This window comes from Anthonomus grandis, chromosome 22 (assembly GCF_022605725.1).
Source record: "Anthonomus grandis grandis chromosome 22, icAntGran1.3, whole genome shotgun sequence".
NCBI classification, from domain to species: domain Eukaryota; kingdom Metazoa; phylum Arthropoda; class Insecta; order Coleoptera; family Curculionidae; genus Anthonomus; species Anthonomus grandis.
Window position 1 is genome coordinate 18765593 of NC_065567.1, and position 23127 is coordinate 18788719.

The following is a 23127-nucleotide window of genomic DNA, read 5'->3' on the forward strand; positions in this document are numbered from 1 at the left end:
TTAGTGTAACCTAAATTTAATTTGAAAAGAACAATGCAAAAATGTTTAGAGTTCTGCCGCCGTCACAGATCTATCATTTTCATTATTTTGAAAATAATAGTAAATCTTGATAGTTACGCACAATGAGGGATTTTTTTTGCTATGGTAGCAAACAAGTTATTAACCGAAAATAAAAACTCTATTAAAAGGTTGTAAAAGTACTTTGCGTCGACGAAAAAAACAGCTTTTTTCAAATTACTTTTAAGTTCTTACATACCAACTTTTTAGTTTTTAAAAAATACCTGTATTTAATGGTTAAAAAGTTCATATTTACTGACTAAAAAGTGGTTTTTAGTAGTTAAATAGGTAGATTTGTACGGGAAAAATCACTTTATTAAACGCAATTTTTTTTTCTAAAATTAGATTTTTAAACCGCTAAAAGCTATTTCTTAGTCCGTAAATTTTCCTTTGCAACCTTTAAATACAGATATCTTGTAAAAACAAAGAATTTGATATTTAAGCTTAAAAAAGTAATTTAAAAAAAAACGAATTTTTAATTTGCTGTCGCCTATTTTAATTGAGTTTTTATTTCCGATTAATAACTTGTTCGCTACCATAACAAAAAAATTCATGTGTGTATATATCAAGTTTTACCGTTATGTTAAAATTAAGGAAATGGTACCGGGAAAACTACAATTTTTTTGCACTATTCTTTTCAAACTATTTCATTCATAAGAAAATACAAATTAATTCATGTTATATTAAAATAAGGTTTTTGAACTATTATATTCAAAATAGATAAACTATACTTCATTGTGTATATTGGGCAAAATTGAATTATACAGGATGTGTCATTGAACTAATACAAAGTTTTTAAAAACGTTTAAGGCGTGCAGGTTTTAGTAATAAATGTGTAAATAATTTTCAAATTTAAGTCGGTCTAAACAAAAAGATTTTTAAAATTATTTACCAAACATTGTTAATATAACTTGGTATTAATCATAACTTATATAATCAAGTAGTCAAACAACAAACGATCTTTAAAACTGTTTTTGGAATTTTCGAGACTGTTCTTTTTTGGATTATGACACATTCAGTATTTAAAAATATATTCATATTTTTATTAAATTGTTTTAAGTGTATTTAGGGACAAGATTAGTTAGAATAAGTAATTTTTAGATATAACATAACCTCTTTATACAAGTGGTTTCAGAAACTACTAAGAAAATTAGGTGATTATTGATTTTAAATAAATATAAAAAGTTATAAGAGTCCATTGGATGTTTTTCCAAGAGAAAACATTATTGTTTTTATCGGTCACAACTTTGAAACATAACAATTTTTTAAATAAATAAAATTCTATTTTGTAATGAATATACAGTATATAGCAGAATGAAATGCTTTTGAGTTTAAGCAGTTCTTGTAAAGATAATTTTTTTGCTTTAGAAGCCGATGCACAAAAATGTTTCCTCTTATAAACTCAATGTGTGAACACACTCGGAAAGACTTAATTTTATAAATAATAACGCCACATAAGATGCCTTAATTGTATTATTTATACGGCCGAAAATAAACCATTTGTGTTATTCTTCACTAAATAAACGGCCCAGTAACAAGATGCTAGAGTACATGTCGCAAAACTACCGTTTGTTTTCCGTAAATATCTACCAATTTTCATACATCGCTTAATTTTTTTTTGAAAAAGGCTATACTGTTAACATACTAGAGGCGGTTTTATCAAAAATATGCATATTTACTTGTTAAGATATGTTTAACATTATTGGGCAACTTCTTTAGCCCGATTAAACTAAATAATTTCTGAAAAACATAGAACCGTAAAAGTTGGTTAATATTTATGTAGTGGCATATACCCCTAAAATATTTTAAAAATTCTTTTATAAGTACAAAGCTCGTATTGTATTTATTTGTAATTCAACTTCAACGACATCTCTAATTATATACATGCATAGTTCTTTTTATAAAATATGTTTTTTAAAGGTTTATTTATACACTATTATAAGAATATTTACAGAAATCTTTATTGGTGGACTACCGTACCCATTTTTTGCTAGTTTAACTAATTAATAAATACTTGTATACATCGCAGTACCCAAATGAGTTCCTCAATTTTTCAACCCTTATCTGTATAGTGGTATTTACTTTTAAAACAGAAATGTACCTATGTATTTATATTCTTAGTTATATTTTGTATCCTGTGAAATATTGTACATTTTTTATTTTCTACACAATAAATAAGTTATTAAAATATTTGTGTTGGGTTTTACTTTCTTTACTACTTTCCATAATAATTATATTAATACGTAGAAATAGTCTCAATTTTCTTTAGCGCTTATTTCATTCCAAAGAGGAGGATGTTTCTAGGAATTTTAAAGGATATACTTGAAAATTCAATATAGATTTATACTTTTATTTTTTTAAAAATTATGAATTAATATTCATTCTCGTTTCTTTCCAACAAAAAGCTGCTCATTCTGACCATTTGCCATATCTGGTTCGCATTATATATTGAAGACAAAGGGAAAATGAGGAACAGGTGTAATTAAACGTGGTATTGAAATAAAACACAATGAATACAAGTCATAAATAAATTTTACATGTTTAAAGCATTTTTTAACAAGCACTGTAAGGACTGTAATTTTACATATTATAATAGTTACATTTTAAGAAGATATGAACCTATAATTGCCTTACGGTAAATTTTATTCATATATTTTATAAGATAGTACTCTAAAATATGCATGACAAATTATAGGAAATTAAATCTTCTCATGGACACACTATTTAAATCATCTCTCCCCTTAGTTTCTGTTAAAATTTCTGTCTAAAAACCTACTAGTAAAAATGTAAACTACTTTAATATTTCTGAAAATTTCGATAAGCTGAAACCATTGCCAAATTTATTGCTATTTAGAACCTGGACAAAAAAAAGTCAACGGATATTATTATAATTTCCTCTACAATAATAACATCATAAAAAAATACGTTAAACAAATTGTTAGCAATTTCATTCGTGAAAAAAAAAACTTTTGAAATGCAAACCTCAATATAATAAAAAATATATTGGCTACTAGACTGTTACTTTAAACAGCTCAGAGTACATTAGATAACATTATACAACAATTTTAACATACAAGATGACTAGTATAGACCGAGTTGTTAAATAAAAGTAATGGAAGATTTTCTGGCTAAAAAAGTCGCATTAAATATCTCAGCATTTGCACAAACTTTAGAAAAAATTATCGTAAGTATTTTGATATTATATTTGAAAACATTGACGCAAGTCTTTTAACCAGAAAGAACCTTGGCCCGCCCTCAGTCAAATCTAACCAATTTAACATAATTATATGATAAAACGAGTTGCCAATTCATAAATATTTACTCTCTATCACTTCAAGAATATACAACCGTCTCCGATAAATCAATGCATAACACGCATAAGAATACAAAATTACCTAACTAAATTATTTTTAAACACAGCACCAAGCCGCATACTAAGAAACCGTAAAAAAATAATACTTTCAAATTAATCTAAGAGCTTGTTAATGCCCGCCCCCAAACATCTATATAAAAGTAAGTAAAATGAATACTATCTAAAAATTAGACTAATTTAGTTTTATTTAAGACTTAATTTTTTTGTCATCCTTACTTTTATATTTTTTAACCATATCCTAATTGTATCTATATTATTGGTATTAAATGCATAGTGAAAAAAATTCAGTTTATTGTGAACACCTGAATTTCGATAATGATTTTCTTCATATTTAAATCCAAAGAAATTGAATTTTTATTAAGACAACTAATATGCGTAAAAAAAACAAAAACTAGTGGGGTATAAACCGATTATCATCAGCCAAATTATTATATCGAAATTTAATAATTAAATTAACAAAATGAGTAAAAAAACGGTAAATACTGATGTCCTTAGGATATAGCTTGGGAACTGTGGTGTATTGATTTTGTATTATTATGCTACGAAATATATAAATAAATTATTTAAAATGTTAGGACAAGGGCTAAACCTAGCAAAAAAAATCTTACACAAGTCAAGCTCCATTGCAAGATCGCTCAACTGACGCCTAAGGATCTGAAAAAACAGGACCGGATCAGTTTTTAACTATTATTATTGCATACTAGGTTACCGTACTGCTGACTCGGCGCCTGCCATGAACTGTTCGAGTTTATCGAATCCGCGTTTATTGTGTCCGTCACTGCCACCGTGTTGGCATTCTTTACACTTTCATCTGGAATTCTACAAATTTCTACCTCAATTAACCTTCTTTTTTTCTCTTACCTCACTAGAATTTGATACATTACTATAAAATTATACAAAACCTCATAAACCTAATTGTGTTAAACTAAGAACCAACCAGCTGAGACGTATATGCGGGTACTAATATGCCTAATTTCTTTTTCATGAACATGCAGTTGTGGCCATCTAATTAGATATAACACAGGGATACAAATTTACTAATTCTTTAAGAAAAAATGCATGAAATGCAAAAACACCATTGAACTGATAAGGCGTAAATATGATGTAGGCGTTTTTACGACTTACGACTTTATCTATATTTTCAAAACTGCAATTTGAAAGTGAAATTATAGATAAACAACTAGATTTGTGTTAAAAGTTTTTCCAAGAAAAAAGTGTTATGTAGTGACAAGGCAAATATAATTGGCAATGGTAGATTCTTTGTAAGGCTGCCAAAATGTACGAGCGCATCAAGTCGGACGAAGTATGTTCAGTGGTGGAAAAATGTAAGGAAACTTTTTAATATTGTATATTTCTTTATATTTATTGCAGCATATATGTACATCGTAGCATACGATTTGTAACGAAATTTATTTATGTTTTAATATAAAACAATGATTATTCACATTAATAATTTTAAATTATTGCTAATTTTCGCATACCAGTTAGAAATAAGTATGGAAATTTCTACTAATTTATTTTTGTCCCAAAGATGTTCAAGTCTGGGGATTGAGATGGCCATTCAAGAACAGTTATTTTTTCCTCACGAAACCAATCTTTTACTAACTTGGACGAATGTTTCCGATCATTGTCCTGTTGAAATATCTTCATTGTTGGCATATCTTCTTTTGCAAATGGTAGCATTGTATTTTCCAATATGTCTTTGTATTGTAATCGGTCCATTTTACGCTTCACTTGAATAATTGGCCCTGTCCCAGATCAAAAAACATCCCCAGACTATTATGTTCCCGCCTCTATGCTTCACAGTTAGAATTTGGTACTTTGCTTTAAATCTTGCACCCCGGTATATTTTCTGCCATCAGATCCTAATAGAAAAAAATGCTTTCATCGCTATGGAGAATCTTTCTATGGAGAACGGTATTCAATTTTTTTCGAAACCAAGGAGAGATGAGCTCCGGCAAACTCCTTTCGGGCCTTTCTATTTTCCTTTAATAGAACTGGCTGTTTAGTAGCAACTCTCCCAAAAAGACCTCCATCAAGTAGACGGTTTCTTATGGTTTTACTTGCCACGTTAACACCAAATTTCTTTGAGATTTCGTTTCTAATTTATGTGGTTTTTCTAGGATCGAGTATTGAGATACTTAAAATAGTTCTATCCATTCGAGGAGTAGCTTTACGACGTTTTCCCGACTTCAACAGATTTCTTACATCGCCACGGCTATCGAATTTTTTTTAATCCACGATTTTTTGTCTGAGATCACATGCAAAATAACAGTGTTTTGGCAAGATAAATTAATATTATATACAAATATTTGCACTGAAGACCTAAGACTGAATACTTTAAACGCAAAATAAAAATAGTTTCCATAGTTTTTTTTAACCAGAAATACCCTATCGCAGAGAAACCATAAACCAAATACATTCTTGAATTATTAAGCACAACAATGTGTATGTCAGTGGCGTTTCTATAATTTACCGAAATTTAAATGCTCCAGAAAAGTTCAGTATTAAATAATACAAGTATTATCAAGAGTTTTCATACATTTTTTCCACTACAGTATCGAGAACATTGTTTATATCGAAGAGATCAATTATATATCAGAGTAAATTACTCTGCAAAAATCACATAACATTAAAGGAATTTTTCCAATTGTATCTTTCAACACAGACCGTGAACCATTTAAAAATTTAATTTGTCCGAAGGCACTTGTTTAATTTGTAGTGGAGGAAAGATAAAAATTGATGCAATTGGAACGATGTCAACATCGTGTCGAGTTGATACCCCGTAGATTTTATTCAAAATACAAGTACTGTTATTTATTTAAAAAAAAAGAAATTTGTGCTTTTAATTCCACATCACGTAAATAATGTATAATATTATGTTGACTAAATGTAATTTTGTTTATGTTGCCAAGATTTTATATATTAAACACTTAACAACTAATTAAAAGAAAATATTTAAAATGATGATACGTTACCATTAAATACAGTAGATGCTTCCATTTACAGTAGATTTTCTACAAACGCTTCAATTGCGTATTCTGCGTCCGAAAATACCATTGTTTGCTCAATTAACAGACTTTCGTTAATAAAATAGTTTAAAACTTCAAATAAAAACGTCATAAAAAATTCGTCAATATGCTTAGAGAAATTCTAATCATATTAGATTAAAAAAACTAAGATGGAAGGTACACTGTTCTTTCAAAAAAAATATATTAAATATTTTAAAGATTCATTATTCAACTCACAAATTCTTAAAAAAAATATACAAGACCAACGAAACAAAAAACTCAAAATTATTATAATCTTTTGCAGAATCATATTTATTTAAAAAAAAAATCACAACGAAATTGGTTGAACTATAGCAGTCATAATCAAGGCGGTTACCATACTCGGAAACATTTTTTAATTTTTTTGTATCTACTGTTGTTGTAGGTTCATGAAGTTTTGCAATTTCTTAAGACCAAAGTCTTTGCAGCTATTATCCTAACTATTTTATCACAATTATATTGAAGTAATATGAAATTTAAAACAGTCAAAAATGGATGAACCTATGTTAACAATTAAATGAAAATGCAGTAACGGAACGATTGTCAGTTTATAAAGACTACAACAGCTCTAAATAATTAAAACTGTGAACACTTAACATAGCTTCAAAAAACTCCTAGCACTGCTGCAAAGACCTTCGTTAGTTTAAGTTAGTTAAATTAGTTTATCATACATTAACAAAATATTAACCGGGCTAAACGAGTCTATGACCGTACTAACTGCTAAGATACATACATATTATCAACAATTCCAACATCAACAGCTTTGCCATTTTTTGTGGCAGAATTTTCTGTAGTGCCGTTCTCCTGCTTCGTTCCATTCACCTTATTTTCATTTACTTTATTTTCATCGTTTAGTGTGTTCTCGTCTACTTGCTTGGGTTCCGAAGCATTCTCGTTCTTATCCTGGGAATTCTGGAACAAAATCTTACCATCAGTACTTAATATGAGACATGAATTCAAACGTACTTGTTGTGAAGCCAAGTTAGCATTAGCCTTTCCTCTTGTTCTAGACATTATCATCTCGACTCTTTTTCTGCGTTCCTCTCTCTCCCTTTCTTCGTTTTCCAGTTTCTTCTGGAGTTCAGCCTTCTGTTTCTCTGCTTCCTCTTTGGCCCTTCTGTCGGCCTCTTCCTTTAACACCTTCTGCCTTTGTTCTTCTTCTTTTCTTAGGCGTTCTTCCTCTTCCCGTTTTTGAGCTTCCCTTATGGCCTAGAAAAAAATGTGTTATAGATTACCACTAAATGAGAATGTCTACTGCTATAGGTACGAACAATCTCACCGTTATAAAATTCAAGGGTTAGGTTAAATCAGAATGTATATTTTTTCTTATAAAATTTTACTGTATAAACATAACATATGAATGGTGCAAATTTGGAGAAAACTTGTGCAATAATTATTAGAAAACCATTAGATCGATACTATTATAATTGAGTCTGATTAAACATTTATACAACTGCCCTTTATTTTGAACAAGCTATCACCCCAAGATATAAGTGAAAGGAGAAGTTTACCTCTTGTAGCCGTTCTTGCTCTGCTTGGCGCTGCATCTGAGCTAGCAATCTAGCTTGCTCCTCCTCCTTCTGCTGCCTCTCCAGCTCAGCCTTTTGTTCTGCTTCAATCCTCTGTCTCTCCAACTCTGCCTGTCTCTCAGCCTCCTCTCTAATCAACCTTCTTCTTTCCGCCAGGGCAGCTTTAGCCTCCTCTTCAGTTGTGATTCTGGGTTTCGACATTGAAGTTGTCATTACATCGTTTGATTCGGTGCTCTCTATCTTAGTTTCAACCATTGAAGTGGACATCACTGGTGATTCTTTTACTGTAGATGTTGAACATGTTTCTTCAAAAGTACTTCTTTCGGTGTCAATGAAGTTTTGAATTATGTCGTCTTGTTTAACGGGTTGTTGTTGTTGCTCAGGCGGAATTTCAATTACTTTTGATTCTTGGGGCAAAGGTGGTTTCTCTTCTTTTACTTGAAGCACCGGAGATTCGCTGCAAAATAAATATAATAAAAATAATTCAGTATTACTTTAAATATAAAATACTAACCTAACTGGAACTACTGGAGGAGGTGACGGATCTTTAACTTGCACAACTTCCTTAACTTGTACAACTTCCTTAACTTGTACGACTTCCTTAGATTTGACTTCAGTTTTCTTCACCTCACTTTTTTCTGCCTCCTTTACCTTTTCCTCCTTTATTTGTTTTTTATCTTCTCCGACGATCTTGGGAGCTGTTTCCTCGGCAGGTGATTTGACAACTTTACTCCTAGGCGATGACTTCTCAATTTTCTCTGAGGTGTTAGTTTTGGACAAAGGTTTTCGCGTTTTGGGAATAGGAGGTTTGTGGTCACCCTTATCGATTGATTTGTTGACTTCATGGGTTACCCCGGTAACAGCAATGCTAGCGGGTCGAGGTCTCCTGGGGGCACTGACGCGATGCCGCATATTTACTGAGCTAGTAACACTGTTGGTGCTCTGTTGGCTCATAGAGCTACTTGGCCTTGATGAAGCTAGAATTGTCAGACAGATATTAGCTCAGTTTCCGTGTTTAAAGTTAAGGTGATTAGGTACCAAACTTTCAAAAAATGTACACATGAAAGTAAAGAGGAACTATATTTTTATCAGTATGAAAATTAAGCAGTTTGGACAAGATATTTGAAATTTTGGTCCCTAAAGAAAATATTAAATGTAATAAATTTGTTACATGAATTGTTAAATTTGTTAAAACAAAAAAAAACATATACAAATACCAATAAGGTTGGTACTCTAGCACTTTACAAAAAAACCCTTTCACGTCTAGCCCGAAAATACCAACTAACTACAACAGGGGGCAAAGGCCCAGACAAAAAGTAAACAGAGTACAGACTTGCAAATATTTGCAAGCGGCACCGTCTACTTTCAGTTTTAAAAAAGCTTATTTTGTGCTGAGAGTGTAAGAAAAGTGCAAAGTGCTTTGTATTTAAACTACGTGAGTTTTTTTACTGTGTCGTATTACCTGTATCAAATAAGCTCATTTAAAATTGATTAGTTTCAATTGTATCGACCATTTAAATTAGTTTATGACCTCCACCAAAATATTTTCCATCTATAATTAACTAAACTTAGTTAATTAAAAGCTTCACAAATCATAGGAAATGAGATATAAGCATATAAGGTCAACAATATGTTAAAATGAGAGATATCATTTAAGTCGCAGTAATTATTTAACAAGGTACAGATGAGATGTAGATAAATACTATCACCTAAGTAGATGTTACAAAAGTGTCCTCTACAGCGAGATGAAAAACCATCAAGTACTGAGATACGAATCAAGGGTTGAAAGCCTTATACTAAGAGTTTTTAAAACATTTTTTTAAGCTCTTTATTTATAAGGCTTCCAATTGCTCCAAAACCTAACCCAACTCTGGCCCACAAGAATTAATACAATAAGTAACATCAAAAGACTAGGACCATTGCCTTGCGATAAACATTACGAAGCAAAGTACCCGTACCCTCACTGGTACTGCTAGACTGCTGGGCTATTAACAGCTTTTGCTGCCGTAGCTGAGTAGCTCTGTTGACTCTAGGGGGAGCTACAGGTCCGTCCGGGCTAAGCTGATGCATACTGCGACTGTCAGATTTGTTAAGAGGTTTTCGGGGAGTCAATTTGCCACTGACATGAGCTAGGTGACTCATGCTTCGAGTCACCGAACTCTTAGGCGCCATCTTGGACTCGTTTAAAGCAGGCATCAATGGTTTTCGTGGCTTAGCAAGCTGATCTAAGCGAGACATTGAATATGCCCTACCTGTTGAAAGGTTTATGCTTGTTTGTTTTTGATTTAAAACTTTATAAAAGCCTTAAGCCAATAAAATATTTTACAGGTTTCGTATGGGGTTTGATGTTTAGATATTATCTTTGTCGGAAGCAATATAGATTTGAAATAAATAATTTTTTAATAAAAAGAGCTCTTGGCATTAGGATTAAGCTTAAAATATTTTATTTTAGGTTAATAACTAAAATTATATGGAATATCTGCATTCCTGTAATAACTTATTGGTTGATGGAGAATGATTTCACGGAAAATCTACAATAATTTTTTAACTTTTCCTATTCGATTCCAACGAAAGTATATAAAATAAAAATAATCTATGATCTTATATTAATAAATGTAATTGGAAACTAAGAACAATATTAATCAACAGGAGCGACAGATTTCAAGATTAAATCAGCTGCCATAATTAAAAGCAGTCCGCAGCCTGCGAAATTTGGCCAAATTCATGAATGCACCTGCGCAACCAACAAAGAGCGACTATGTCAGGTATACGCAGTAACACAATTTAGTCAATTCGCAGCTAACTATGGGAACATAATTTATCATTTTTCACTTCTTATGTAAAATAATTTCATCATTACTGTTAGTTATAATTCCTATTTTTGACGTTCATAATGCAATGCCGAGGTTTCGTCGACTTATATTTTTTGTATTAATTTAAAAAAAAGCTTTTAAAGCATGACATAGAAACATATGAAAGCTCCCGTAGAAATCAAAACTGTCCGGTAGTCAAATGAAATTAAAGTTAGTTAAAAAAAACTAGTTTATAAGGGGGTGACATTAGAATGCAGATAGTACCTGGAGAATGGTTCAGTGACTTGCGCGATGCTGACGAATGGAACGAGGAGTCTCTCGAGGGGATCGTCGGTACCAAGTCAGTTCTGCGCCTGCCCAGGTAACCGCTTGCGCACCCAGCCGGTGTTGTCGGACTTACTAGACCTAAAAAGTGACCTCTAGTGTTGCCAACGGTTCCAAATCCAAAAATGTGCAATATTACCTAGATTTATATACGTAGCTTAAGATGTAAAAAGCGTTTTTTTTTTGTACAGCATGTAGTGAAATGAACGCGCAAATTTTATATACAAAGCGCGGCTAAGTAGGCGCTTATAAACTTACGTGTTTTACAACTTTCATATTTGACAGTTGGTTGAGAATTTGTGGAGCTTTTAAGAAAAAATAACATAAAACTCCAAATTAAAAATGTTGAATTTGCTGACGTGCGCGGCAGTGAACATGTGACCAACAATCATGCAAACGCGTGTATTAAAAAAAAAGAAAAATAGAAAAAAATTCAAAACCCCCGCTAACACATAAATAAACATACAGACACTATACAGAATATATTTCTTAACTAACCCCAAAATAAAAGTTGTCTAAACTCCACACAAATGTTGGCTATTAAAATAAGACACCATAAAACACTTAAAAAAAGATCTCTGATTTAACAAAAATTGAAATAAAGAGACAAAGACGAGGGAATAACATGTTTTGGCTTAATTTTTAAATGTTAAACCCATCTTCTTCGTAATATTCTTAAGAGTAATTAACTACGTAACAAACGACCAAATAACATCCCACTTACCTTCGGTAGATCTTTCAAGTCCTCCAGCCGAAGTAGCTCGTTTTTTACTACCTACATCCAATTCCCTTTCGCTTTGCCTCCTTGTCAAATTGCTACTATTAGACGCAGTGGTGGTGATGTTTTGCGTAGAAGTAGCCCTTCTATGACCCCAAAACGACACAGTCACATCAGTCGGATCTAGCATGCGAGGCGTCGAAGATCCAAAAGCAAAAACTATACTACTCCTCTCATTTTTCTTCTTGGATTCTATCCTAGCTTCTCTCTCTTGATTTCTTTTCAGGATGGACTCTAACCGATCTCGCTCGGCTTCGTTTATAGCACGTTTTCGTTCTTCTACCTGGTGCCTACGGCTGTCGTCTTTTAGTCTCATTTCCTCCAATCGACGTCTTCGTTCTTGTTCTTTTTGTTCTTTGAATCTTTGTGCTGCAAGGGCTTGTGCCTTTATTTCTTCCAGTTTTCTATGTCGCTCTTCATTTTGACGTTCTTTAAGCGTTCGCAGTCTTGCCTCTTTTTCAACTGTAATAAAAAAAAAATCAAATTTAGTGAAAAGTTTTTCGATATTATTTCAAATATGCAATTTGATAAGGTCTCGAGAAGTTTAGACCTTATTAATTGCTTCTCTAGTGTAACAAAATAACGTTACAAGTAACTGGTTTTATTAAATTAATTTAATTTAAATAAAAACACATATACCGTTTGATCCGAGAAGAGACCAAATGTAACTGATAATATTAATAAATGTAAAAATCATTTCTAAAATGTAGTGATGACAATCAGGCCAGGTTTATTGAACTGAGGGACACATCAAACATTTTCACAGCGTGGTTCCTATTTTTAACCAAAATAAACAAAACTCTCTTTCCGAGACATTTCCTTTTTTTAATCGCTTTCCCTTTCTTCGGTTGTGCGTCGCCAGCCGTGACTTTTCCCGTCTGGATAAATTGATTGTTAAGACGACGTCTAGACCTTTTGGGGACTTCGTAACGCATTTTTATATTTTACGTTTCGCACAATATATTTTAGCGTCTAAACATACGTACAATGTATCTGTGTGCTAATTGTAGGTCACCGAAATAACAAACAATTTGTGGCGGACCGCAAAAGGAATCTTTTTGTTTCAAAATTAATTACAAAAAATAGATAACCGGCTTTCACTTCTTTTGCGGTTCTAATTACCCAAAAATTAATTATTAGAAGTGCTACGGTCGAATTAATCCGTGGACAAAATTTGACAATATTATATGCTGTGCTGAACAGAGAAATTTGAAGGGTTTTTAAAAGTTTAGGGTTTTTTTATACAAAAGGGCTAATATTGAACCAAAAAAAGTAACCACAAAAAAGAACATCGAACATCTGATGTATGACTAAAAAACTAAATCTTGCTATCATGTGATTGATAACAAAGGAAAACCTTTGTTCCGATAGATTTTGTTATATTAGAAATTTCAAAATATGTTACAATGATGCTTGTTCATTATAACATATTTTGAAATTGATTGTGATAAAAATATTTAGTTAAAATTTTAAGACTGCCAAATATAAAAATTTACTGTTTTATAAAAATTGAAAATTCTGACACGAAAAACAGGTTACCTAGATGCTTAAAAAAATATATTTTTTTTATACATGAAAATTAGGTTTAAAAAAAACTGTAAAAATCTGGAACCTTAAGAATTACTTTCAATACCTCGAAGAAATAAAATGTTTGTTCCAGGATTTGTTCCATGGAAATAAATGTTTTACGATACATAGATAATAATTCTGACAATATTCGGCTAATTTTGTCGTATGTATATAATTGTATTTTATTTCTACTTATATATCTTAATAAATATAAATAATACCTACATATATAATAAATGTAAATTTTTAGAAATATTCTTTTTAAATGATCGAAATTTAAACAAACAGATTAGTTTTTAAGAATATTGCTGTAATTATTAATTCTGACATCTAGAAGAGAGAGTAAAAAAATCCTAAAGATTCAGAAATTTAAAAATCTAATAAACAACACTTTAAAAGCACTCTGTTAATTAATTTTATGTACTGGTATATAGTGTGTATCAGCCAAATGGAATAAGATACTATAATAAATAAATAGAGACATTAACGAAAAACTTGCCTGTTTTTTCAACAACAAAAATTATGTGTCATGTAACAGTAGTCAATATCAACTTGTTTATTTTAAATGCGATACTCTGCCTATCACTCACTATAAACAATTTTCAACTGTTTCGGAGACATTAAGTGTTTTCCGATTTATTGCAAAAATTAATATTTTAAAGAAAATTATTTGGTTCCATAAATTACACCGTTACACCACACTCAAGAATATTTCTTAAATAAACAATAAAAAAAACACTAATTTCAATGTAGGAGATATTTAATATGCTCGCCACCAACGTCATGGCACCCTAATCTTAAATAGAAATATCTTCTCTAAGGTTACTCAACACTTTATTTGTCTTTTTAAATCAGCGAAGTCGACAGGTTTATTTTTGTAGATAATATTTTTGACTTATAAAAAGAAGTCTAATGATGTTAGATCAGGAGATCGTGCTGGCCATCGCATCGGTCCTCGTCTCCCTATTCACCAATTTGGAAATATCCGATTGAAGTACCACCGGACATTTATTATAATTATAGGTTTATAGCTTATTATAATTAAACGAAAATGGAAGGAATTTATTGTCATTGTTAAAGTTCAAACCAATGTAAGCGTAAACTAGATATTTTATTAGTGTTAAAAACCCAGAATAATTCTTTTAAACAAGCGTATAGAGTCGAAAAACTTAAATATGACAGCTTATTAGTTAACGCACGTGCCAAGCAATATGAAACCCGAATTAACAACTCGGACAACAAATCAAAATGTATGTCTTTTCAACTCTTTTAAATATGGAATATTTCCTGAAAATTTAAAAATTGCCCAAATAAATCCATCATGCTTTAAAAAAAGGGATTCTGATAATTTTAATAATTATATAGGCCCATAAGCCTATTACCGGGGTTTTCAAAAATTTTCGAAGCAGCTATGAGCACAAGATTGATTAATTTCTTTACTTCCAATAACCTGTTTAGTGAAAATCAACACGGTTTCTTAAAAGGAAAATCAACACAAACTGCTATATTTGCATTCATTAAAAACATTATAGAACATTTGGAAAATGGTGAAGTTGCTCTTGGAATGCTTTTAGATCTAACCAAAGCGTACGATTGTTTGAATAGGGACCTGTTAATAAAAAAATTAGAGAAATATGGCATAAGGGGAAATGTAATAGAGTGGTTTAGGTCCTACATTAATAACAGAAAACAAATAGTAAAAATATCAAAGGATGGGAAAACAGGTTATTCTGAATGTGTACTTAATGATATAGGAATTGCACAAGGCAGCATACTTGGTCCGGTATTATTCATAACATTTATTAATGATCTTGATCTCTAATAGATTCAACTAGCCAGAAGATTGTTAAATATGCTGATGACACTAACATTATTATTACTGGTAAATCAGTAAAAGATTTATTAAATAAAACAGAAGAATTCTTTGACATGATCACATACTGGTTTAATACAAATAGGTTAATTTTAAACAAAGAAAAAAACAAATATTATAATGTTTCCAACAAAACAATGTAAAATTTGGCAATAACGATTTAAATGTAAACGAAAATGCCAAGATGTTAGGTTTATATATCAATGAACAGCTTAACTGGTCATACCATATAAACTAGCTAATAAAAAAGTTAAATTCTATTTGTTATAGTATTAGAATAGTTGGAAAATACATGAATGAAAAATCCTTAAGAATTCTGTACTTCGCTAACTTTGAATCTATTGTTAAATATAGTATAATTTTTTGGGGAAAAGATAGCGTGTTACAAAATGTTTTTATTGTTCAAAAAAGGTTGATAAGAATTATAAAAAAAATGGGTTTGCTTCAAAGTTGTAGGTCAGTCTTTAGAGATTTGGGTATTATGACTGTATACGCCTTATATATATTTGAATGTTTAATGTTTCTTTTCGAAAACAAACAACTTTTCCAATCAAAAACGGAGCATAAATATAACACAAGGACATTAAACTTTAGGTATCCAGTTCATAAACTTTCACTAACAGAAAAATCTCCACATTATGCATGTATAAAACTATTTAACTCCCTACCAGAACACATAAAAAGAATTGTATCAGTTGGAAAATTTAACGCTGCAATTAATGATTTGTTAATCCTTAAGTTAAGGGGTCTTTAAGAGACTGCATGTTTTTGTTGACATTATTTCATTTCATGTACAGCGTTTGTAATTGTTATGTGATTTGAAATAAAGATATTATTATTATTTCGCAATAGTGATGCTCGATCTTGCTGAACCCAATTGGACATTAGGTGGAACTTGTGGGTTTACTGGATCAATATATAAATTTGACAAGACATTATTTTGGAGCAGTATTATCACCATTCAAATATTAGTCATTGATGAACAAGTGACTTTTGATATGATCTCCAATCTCATTGATATCCAACTTTGCCATCAAACAAAAATCCGTTCTACTATCGAAATCGTCTTCCATGAGTTCCTGAGTTGGATCAATTTATAACGATGCATTTTCTTTTGTTTCAATGTTCGAAGCATAATGTTCAAGCATAATATCCAAATCATCACTTATTGCATTCCCAGCTGCTCATGCATTTTTCATAGAATAAGCGAGCAACTTGCATTTTTGTCCGTGTGTTACCTCCATAACCAATCATCTATAGAATTATTATTTTGTGCGTTTCTGTTAAATGAACCATTCTTCTGATAAGCGGTTAACGAAATTTAAATGACTATGCCACTGATAACTATTGCTGACAATAATTTCCAAGGCCAAGCATCTTAAACCAAAGAGAAGAATACAATTTTAGTTTTTTTTTTTAATCTCATATTAGTAACAAGTATGTTGAAATGGTTTATGTATACTTTTCCGTTATCAAAACTGAAATGGGAAATAAGTATTATAAGGGTGTGTACATTTTTGTAATAAGTCGGAAAACACTTAATATCCCAGAAATATTCTGGAGATTCCTAAATTTGAGTAATATACAGGGTTTCGCATTTAAAATGAGAAAGTTGATATTGGTCACTGCTACTCACACCCTGTATAATTTTTTTTGTTAAAAATTTTATTATTCCATTAGGATATACACATTGTATATAAAGGTTATACAATCAAGTCTTCTACACATCTATTGCAATAAAAACAAGTTTGGTATTCATACTCATAATTTAAAAAGCCGAAAGTTGTTCAAAAAATCTCCTCTCAGCTTAAATTCGTTGTCTCGTTGTTTTGTCCCAAACTTTAATAATCATCAATATTTAATTTTTGGATATACACTGACTTCACGCCAGAAACTTTGTTTCTATTAGGTTTTTCCTTCTAGTGTGTGTGGACATGTTGCTGACAAATGTTGCACTAAGGAAAATCCGATAAAAGAAAATAAAAGTTGCACATTAAATATTACATCTCAAAACAGCAACATTGTTCTCTACTCAATATCTAATTTTAAAATCCACAATATCTAATTTAGCAATTTTCTCCCAGTTTAACCATAATGCATTAAGTAATAATGCTATATAGTCACATATTTTGTGAAGGCTTTTGATAGGGTCAAACATAGTATCAAACCAGAGCTCTTCAACATATGAATGTAATGCCTTTTCTTATTACGTTGATTACGTGATACTTGGCAGAAAGACAAAATATTATTGAACTAAGGGGATTCAGATCAAGATCTTATCTTAGTACATCAGACTTTTTATTGCTCCAATAAATAATAGGTGTAAGTCATTCTAATGCTTTGTTGTTCGCTGATGTTTTAAATTATTTTTCCGGATCGATGAAACTGGTAGAGAAATTGATCTCTTGAAAGAAGACTTGAATAAAGTGGTCAACTGGTGTACAGAAAATTATTTTATACTCAATGCTTTCAAATATTCAACTTAAAAAAAATCATTAGCATGTATATACTATCATAATGAGTTAATGAGGGCTATGTCTGGCTGTTTATCTTTGTAAAATTTTTCCTTTTAAAACTATTATAAATTAAGTAGATTGTACCAAAATACTATCTGCGGAGATTTTCCTGGTACTAATAATTATTAATCTAACTATTATTCACTAAGTTTCCTTAAGGCAATTCAAGGAGATAATAAATGATAAATTTTGTGAATATCAATGATAGTCTAGTGATTCTATTGTTTTCATAGTTTTATAATGGTATGGTATAAGTCTATTATTAGTTTAAGCATTTTATATTTTATTGGAATTTATTTCCTGCTGTTGATACTGTAATAAATAAAAAAGTTCCAGAAGGTTCAATAAACCGACAAATCCCAAATTAAAAACCAATATTCTATAAGCCTCTTTAAAACTCATCGTTTGGTATAACTATGTCAGTAAACAGCCGCACCCACATAAATTTTAAAACGAATACAGATAAAAAAAAACATTTCCTGAATGAACAAAAGAACCAAAGCCAATAAATTTCAAAATACCTGAAACCAAGACCTGCATTTAAGGAAGATAAAGTTACAGTGTCTTGGTTACGGGTAGACAAGGATCTATTATCAGAGGCGTACACTATTTTATTTATTTTACGAATTCATATGTTCTTACTGTATAGTAAGGTTAGTAACTGTTACGCCACTGTTAATCGGAATTAACAACATTATACCAATTGGTAATAAGATTTATATCCCATTGACGCATATCGAGAACCATATAAAGGTATCTCCTTCTACCCATACACCTATTACAACATGGAGTGTACAAAGAGATATGCATAATATTACGTTTTTGCGTAACCTTTTTCTTGCAAATTCCGTGAATACTTAGTGAAGGTCGTTATATTAAGGATGCCTCTATAACAATTTCTAATAAATTAACAAGTGCAGGGAATAATGTAAAAAAGAACGATGCGCACTTAATGAGAATGTCGCTAACTGTATAATAACCACATATATAAATACGAGGAGTATATTCTCTAAATAAGTGGAGCATAGATTATTTATATTGTATACTTTCGCGTTAAAAAAACAAATGATACACCTGCAGTTCATTCATTTGATATTAATGAACTTCTAAGGATCCTAGTTCTCACAGAGAACGTATGTATTTAATTTTTCGGAATATCAAAATAAAATTGACCTTGAATCAATTTTGTGGGCAGAAAATGGCAACCTTGAACTCATAATGCATTGTTTACCAAGGTATGCCAACCAAAATGATCTAGTTGTGTCTTGACAGACTGCCAATACTATGAATGTGGCATCTCGAAATAATTAATACGATGTTAATGAGGTCGCCAAAAAATGAAAATGTGACTTGGATTGTTGATTTTCGGCGTAAAAATATAATCCTATAAAAAGACGTTTTGGTAAAATACAGTTAGAAAACGTGGTAAATTGCACAAGGCTTTCACATACTTAATTTTGCCAAAAGTTCTCACAATATTAACTTCTATGTGTTTTACCCTAGCATATTAAATAGTACATTGAGGTACAAGCCTAAAAAAAAACTTAAAAAAGTGAAAGGTATCATAGAAAAATAAAATTGTCTCATTGTAGTGTGAACCCATTATGATCAAGGGAATTAAATCACAAAACAATTTTACCACTAATCAAAACTCTTTATTTTATTTCGATGCGTGTTTCTCTAACTATGGGAGAAGATTGAAACGAAACTAAAACTACTTACAAGTGGCCTTACATACTAAAGATGTAAGTAATGTGAAAAATCCAATAAAGCCTGGCTGAACATAACGAGTTTAAACACTAACAAAACATATAATTGAGTAGGGATATAGCAAAGAGATTGGACCTTTATCTCTATTAAGAATGGGGATATATTGACAACTTTCTTTGTTGTACGAAATTTGTGTGTGCTTTTAATTTTTTTTTCAGTACCTATATTTATTTTTAAAATCATGAAGTATAGAGTTTACTAGAACCGTCCCTTATAAAAGCTCAATTTTTTTTTATATAAAAAAAAGGAAATTTCACTACCTGTATATTTTCCAGATAGGTAAATAATGTATTTATTAACGGAATCCCTATAGAATACATATATGATTTTTTAGAGAAAATATTGTTTTTTTAAATTGAAAAAAAAATTACCCAATGTATTTACATTCAAAAATAATCTATTTTGGCGCTACTTTTGATCTATTGAAGCCGCCGTCATAATAGTCCAAGCGCATTTTTCTTTAACGATTTTTTGGAGAAGTTACGTTATTTTTAGCTCAGGATAAACAAAACACGGTCAATTTATATTAAAAAAAATCTATATTTACAATGTTTTGTTTTAATTATATCAATTCGTAATCTTAATATGACCTAGATTTTCATATTTCAACCCTAGTTCTAGTCTCGTTTTATCATTTTATTCAGAGTTTGATTAGTTTATTTCAGACCTAGTAAAGATTTTGTTTGTAAATTGAATTTTTGTTTAAATTTAATATTTATTTCTTGTATACTCGTATAAAACTTGGTGCTCACACTTTTATATTGTTTATTATTCTTATATTTATTTTCCTTTGTAATCATCTATTTCATATATAATACTTGTTTACCCAATAAATACAATAATAAAAATGTTATTTTTTTATGGTTTTTTATAGTTTCACCTCTGTATACTATTCAATTTAAGGGCTTCCTTTGAACTTTAAATCAAAGAAGCCGCCGTCATAGTCCAAGCGCATTTTATTAAATTTAATTCATCTGACAACTAAAATTTTATATTAAACTTTTTCCAATTTATTCGTCAAACCGCGCTATTTTTTATTTACTTTCTCTTTCCTGGACAATTGCCAAAAGAAAAAAATAAATAAAAATTAAATTGTTACAACTTACTTGTTAGGTAAATAGACAACCAATAAACGAGTTTTTTTTTAATTAAAAATTATTTTTACGTTATTAAAAAAACTTAACGGTACTTTATATAGAAACACAATTTAAAAAAAAAAAAACTGCATTCATATGCACTTAGGTACATAGGAACTAATTGTAAAAAAATCGAAGTTCTCCATTTGCTTGAGCGTCCATTATAGTAATTGATAAGAAATGTCTCGGTCTAAGAAAACTCCACAAAATTAAGCGATATTAATCGCAAAATACGCCCCTGCATAATTAAATGAGAGAATACTTTTAGGCAGTTAAATGCCTGTTAAAGTTCCTGGGATATTACTTCATATACCTTCAAATGTTTGGGAGAAGCTTAGGAGTACTTAAAAGACTTTTACAGGCAGTCAAAGTGCTCAGACTCTTAGAATAAACTCTCAGATTACCCTCAATTCATTGGAAGAAGTTTATGAGTAATTAGAAGTCTTTTACAGGTGGTCAAAGTACCTCAGATTCCTGGAATAAACTCTCAAATTACCCTTAATTAACTGAGTACTTCAAAAATTCCTACAGGAAGTAAAAATACCTCAATTATTGAAAGAGACTCAGATAACCAACAAGTACCTGAAAGAGGCTAAAGAATACCATGTAGAGGAGATTTCGAGGCAGTAAAAGTTACTGAAGTTCCTAGGATGGACTTTCAAATACCTTGAACGCAATAAAAAAAACTTAATTATTTGAATAGGAATAGAATTGCAAGACACTTGGTCTTCAAGCATCATTTCCAATGCTCGTGATACATGAATAAAGCTTTAAAATAATAAAAAAATACTTGAACTTTCAGGCTTTTCATAGCCCAGAAAAATATGCTAAGTAACTAAAAATGCCAAGAAATTGTTGTTTTTTAAATAATGTTAAATGCTTGTAATAAAATTACAATTTACTTAAAATCGTAGTAAATTTTTAAGGATCTTGGATTCCTTTGATTTCCTTCAAGGAAGATTTGATGGAAAAAAGTAACAGTTGTTTATAGTTTAGGTAAAGTTAAATGGGTTTAAAGGAATATACTAGGCTAAATTAGACCTTAGTGATGTCATTTATTCAAATTTTAAACCTAACAGAGCACAGAAAAATAATAAGGTCAACGCGTGTGACTGCCGCAACAAAAAAGGCGATTTTTATAAATTTCTTGAAAGACAATGTTCACACTGATTGATGTTAGGGTGTTAACACGAAAAATTATTATTCGACCGACTTGAATCTTGTGTCATCGTTTTTAGTATTTATTTTTCCATTAATAAACCTATTAAATATAACAAACATTAAATTAATGAAAATTGTCAATTTGATATGGAAAATAAATAATTTTTCAAAACTCAAGCGCCAATTTTTAGGACACCGTTAAAGTCATTTTTGTTTGTTTTATTTTAGGCACTCTAAAGAGGGTAACAAGACGCAATGTAGAAGCACAGCTCGTACTAGAAGTAGAAGAAAATAGATACTAAAATTTTCCTTTGAAAAAATCTGTTATCATACTTTGATTATGCATAAATATACCCACAAAATTTTGCAGTCACACTGGGTGAGCCCAAAAGTCGCGAAGTAGAAAGGATTGAAAAGGTAGAAAAAAAAATAGATATTGTACTGATATACGCTTTTGTTTAGAACTAGATCGTTCGAAAAGAACAGATGAAAGACATTAATTCATAGTGAGAAAGATCTTCAAAACCATGATGACTTGATGATTAAGGATTTAAAGAGGGCATATTTTGTAATACCTGACTTGCTGGCAGAATTTTCTATTCATGTGAAGCCGTACACATAGTACAATTGTTTATTTCATTTTTTTTTAAATCATATCGCAACCCCCCCCCCCCCCCTTCGAAGGTCCAAATATCCAATTTTTTTAAGTCGAATTCAACATAAATAATGCATATTTTACTATACAGAAGTCTTATCAGATAATTTTCGCGATTAAATATTAGTTGACTTGATTCCAATTAATGGATTGGGGTTTTTGTATCAAAATCCCATTAGAAAACCACTAATGAACATTCCATTAACATCAAAATAATAGGACAATTAATATTATAAATGGTAATTATAAGCCACAAAATGGCATCACATAGTGGGAAAGTAAGCACTAAAATACATTTTTATAAAGGACGAATTAAGGTTGAAATATCATACTCATAATACCGTGCAAAGTAAATGAAAATAATTCAAACTCTGTTATATTGAGAATGAAAACAGCCTATTATAATAATTAGTTACCCGCAATGCGTGCGCAACATTCTTTTTCTTATTTAATCCGTTTCGCAGACAGTAAGACTATTATTATTTGAAACAATTAGGTAGATTGCTTTAAGCTTCTTGCATAT

General features: G+C 30.6%; 1 protein-coding gene across 7 annotated transcripts in view; it reads right to left on the bottom strand.

Annotated features, from left to right (window-relative positions):
• Window positions 1-2571: 2571 nt before the first annotated feature.
• The window catches only part of LOC126749109 (MAP7 domain-containing protein 1-like), a 49490-nt gene continuing 28934 nt past the window's right edge, over window positions 2572-23127 (bottom strand). For 3 of the 7 annotated variants that reach the window (XM_050458742.1, XM_050458741.1, XM_050458737.1), the window contains 8 exons: window positions 11871-12386; window positions 11087-11227; window positions 9968-10261; window positions 8524-8986; window positions 7992-8466; window positions 7447-7689; window positions 7214-7392; window positions 4013-4249 (listed from right to left, as the gene is read on the bottom strand). In XM_050458742.1, coding sequence (XP_050314699.1) covers window positions 4111-4249; window positions 7214-7392; window positions 7447-7689; window positions 7992-8466; window positions 8524-8986; window positions 9968-10261; window positions 11087-11227; window positions 11871-12386 — 2450 coding nt within the window. In that variant the 3' untranslated portion in view covers window positions 4013-4110. Of the gene's footprint in view, window positions 4250-7213; window positions 7393-7446; window positions 7690-7991; window positions 8467-8523; window positions 8987-9967; window positions 10262-11086; window positions 11228-11870; window positions 12387-23127 lie in introns of all 7 variants that reach the window. The other 4 variants (XM_050458739.1, XM_050458740.1, XM_050458743.1 and 1 more) reach the window with 4 other exon arrangements.